The sequence below is a fragment of the Morus notabilis genome, unplaced genomic scaffold (genome assembly GCF_000414095.1).
Source record: "Morus notabilis unplaced genomic scaffold, ASM41409v2 Scaffold160, whole genome shotgun sequence".
In the NCBI taxonomy this organism is placed as follows: Eukaryota; Viridiplantae; Streptophyta; class Magnoliopsida; order Rosales; family Moraceae; genus Morus; species Morus notabilis.
Genome location: NW_010368035.1, coordinates 16,001 through 18,937, shown reverse-complemented (window position 1 = coordinate 18,937; position 2,937 = coordinate 16,001). Strand labels below are relative to the sequence as shown.

General features: G+C 29.7%; 1 protein-coding gene across 1 annotated transcript in view; it reads left to right on the top strand.

Moving 5' to 3' along the window:
• The first annotated feature begins 1,861 nt into the window (after window positions 1-1,861).
• LOC21394450 (phototropin-1) overlaps window positions 1,862-2,937 on the top strand; it is a 12,731-nt gene continuing 11,655 nt past the window's right edge. The window contains exon 1 of the mRNA XM_024176026.1: window positions 1,862-1,920. Within this exon, the coding sequence (XP_024031794.1) occupies window positions 1,884-1,920 (37 nt within the window). The 5' untranslated portion in view covers window positions 1,862-1,883. The remainder of the gene's footprint in view (window positions 1,921-2,937) is intronic.

Genomic DNA, 2,937 nt, shown 5'->3' with positions numbered 1-2,937 from the left:
TTCAGTTTTTAATCAAGTGAGTTTTAATGGTGAAAGCCTATATGAGATCTTCATTGAGAGTGAGAGAGAGAGAGAAGTGATAATAAGAACTAATCTTCTGATATATTTAGCTAATTAATTAGTACTTATAGGTTTCATACGATTATTCGGGAGCTTATTATACATTATTAACTCTTTTGTCCCTAAGAAAAGTGAAGTGTTATGTATCCCTACCATTGAGGGATTCAACCTTTGTGTTTCCCTTAGTGCGGTTTATGTTCACGTCCTTCTAATTATATTTCGTCGTGTTAATTAAAAATATATATCAATTAAAATATCACATCCCGTCAATTAAAAAATCATGTTAAATTAAATATGTTAATTGATTTGACATAATATTATTAGGAGTATATACTAATTAGAAGATTTGAAAAAGGTGAGCCAAAACCTACAATTGAGATTAAGTCTAACGTGTTAGGTTTAATTTGGTCAAATAAAATTTGGTCACGTCCATTAATTCACCATCTTTTTAGGGATAAGTTTTATTTCATTTTCTTTTTTCAACATGTTATATAAGGTACAGGTTCTCTTTCCTTCCCCACACTAAATTTGTTCTCATTGTCCCAATCTATTAACGCTCGTTGGACCGTGGGTAGGGTTGGCACCTATTTCTCATTCCTAAAACTCCCCTACTAATTAGCAACCAATAATAAACATTTCATTACCAATAATAATTCCCTTCTTTGGAAGTTAGAGCAAAAAAAAAAAAAAAAAAAAAAAAAAAAAAAAAAGATCATGTAATAATTTGTGGTCAATTATTATCTATCTTCCAAAACAAAGCCGAAGTTTGAAACGTGGTCGCTTCCTACGTGTTTCCCAAAACGACCAACGCTTCTTTCCAACTCTCAAGATATATATGTACAACTATTTAAGGGTGTTCACGGATCGGATTACACGGATTAGAGATCAATCTGTAATTTAATTCATTATTGTGGATTAAAAAAATTTCAATCCGTTACTAAACTGTAAGACTCTTAATCCAATAAATCTAATCCAAAAACAACGGATTTTACGGATTGAATTATACGGATTTAAATATTGACTCTTATAGCGTGTCTCTTTTCAATATTCTCATAAAATTAATAACAAAATTAAACACAAACATGATAACATTAAAATAGTTTCACAAAATTTAATTCTTTGACAACACATAATCAAACATAAAATTTTAAGTCTTTGACAATTAATTAAAATCTAAGATTCAGACCAATTGTAGGAAACAAACATCAATAAGTAAATTTTCTATATATGTTACTTATATGTAATAATATATAAAAAAATATATGTAACATATATATTTCAGATTGATGGATTATGTGGATTGAAAAATTCTTATTTTGCAATTCAATCCTTAACTTTGGATTGGAAAAATCTCAATCTGTTATCAATTTAAAATTTTTTCAATCTTGCAATTCAATCCTTAACTTTGGATTGGAAAAATCTCAATCTGTTATCAATTTAAAATTTTTTCAATCCAATTCAAATTGTTAGATTAGATTGAATTATATGCATTAGACGGATTGGATGAATACCCTTATCACTATTTTCCCTTATTTTTATTTTTTCTCAATCAGTACTTCGAAGTTTAAGATATTTTTATTTATTTTTTCCATTCTTCCATGTCTGATTTATGGTCTTATCATATATTAAGAATTTGTGTCTTTAGTGAGACACAGCGACAAGAAGAGCATTGTAGGAGAGAAGAATCAGCAAACACCAAACGTGTTGATCAGAAGGGATTTTGAGAGTCCGCTTTCTGATTCTGCTTTTGTTGTTTATGTTGCTGCCAACTCATTTCCAGTCTGTAAAAACACTCATCATCAGAAACCAAAAGGCAGACACCGATGAGTCGCAGCAGCAGTAATATTAGTAGTACTGAAGGTAAGATATATATATATATTTATCTGTGCGTGTATGAGTAAATAAATTCAAGGGAAGCAAGTAATTCTCTTCTTCTTCTTCTTCTTCGGTTTTTGTTTTTGTTTTTGTTTTTTTCATTTTTTTGGGTCATATAATAATAATATAGGGATACGTGCAAGAGGCATGTGAGGTCTTTGGTGTACAGGGATGGGAAGCGAAACCCCTTTTGCGACAATTATTCTCACTATTTCTCTCTTTCCTTATTTCGACCCTTTTTGCCCATAAAAGTGCTTCTCTGAGTCTGATCTTCTCGTCTCTTTTTTTTTGGGCCTCTCTTACTTCTCTTAAGTTTACAAGTTTGCTTTTCCTTTTCGTTTATTTCTCTGTCTGCTCATTGAAAGTTTTGCATGATCTGTTTGTCGAGTAGTTTCAGTTTCCGAGTTCTAGTACATAAACAGCAACAGAAGCTAGAATTGTTTAAGGATTTATCTGTAGTTGTCAGCTTCACCTGAGGTACTGCTTATGATAATTCGAATTCTGATTTTCTTTTTTTTTTTTTTTCTGTTTCTCCTAGTATTTTCAGTACACATTATAACACAAACCAGCTATTTTGGTTTAATTACCACAACTCAACTGAATTACAACTTACACATATTTCATAACAAGAAATGACTTGTGGAAAATGCATTTTTGTATAGGAGATTTTTTGGTATAAGTATTTTTAACGGTTAAATTTATGTATTTTTTAATTTTTATGTGATTTTATATAAATTTTATGGATAAAAAATTCAACTTTATCAGTGTAATATCGTATCGGAAAAAGTCACTTTTCTTATATGTACTCTTTTAACTTACAGAAAGTTGGCCTCTCTTTGTCACGGCAGCTAAATATCTAGCTACTGTTGTTTTTATCTGTTTGTCAAGTCCTAAGTTTCATTTTTATTTTTAGTCATTAATGTAACTTCTTTTTCCAGCAGCCTTTTTTTTTTTTTTTTTTTTTTTTTTTTTTTTTTTTTGGAAATTCCCTTTTTTTCCCTT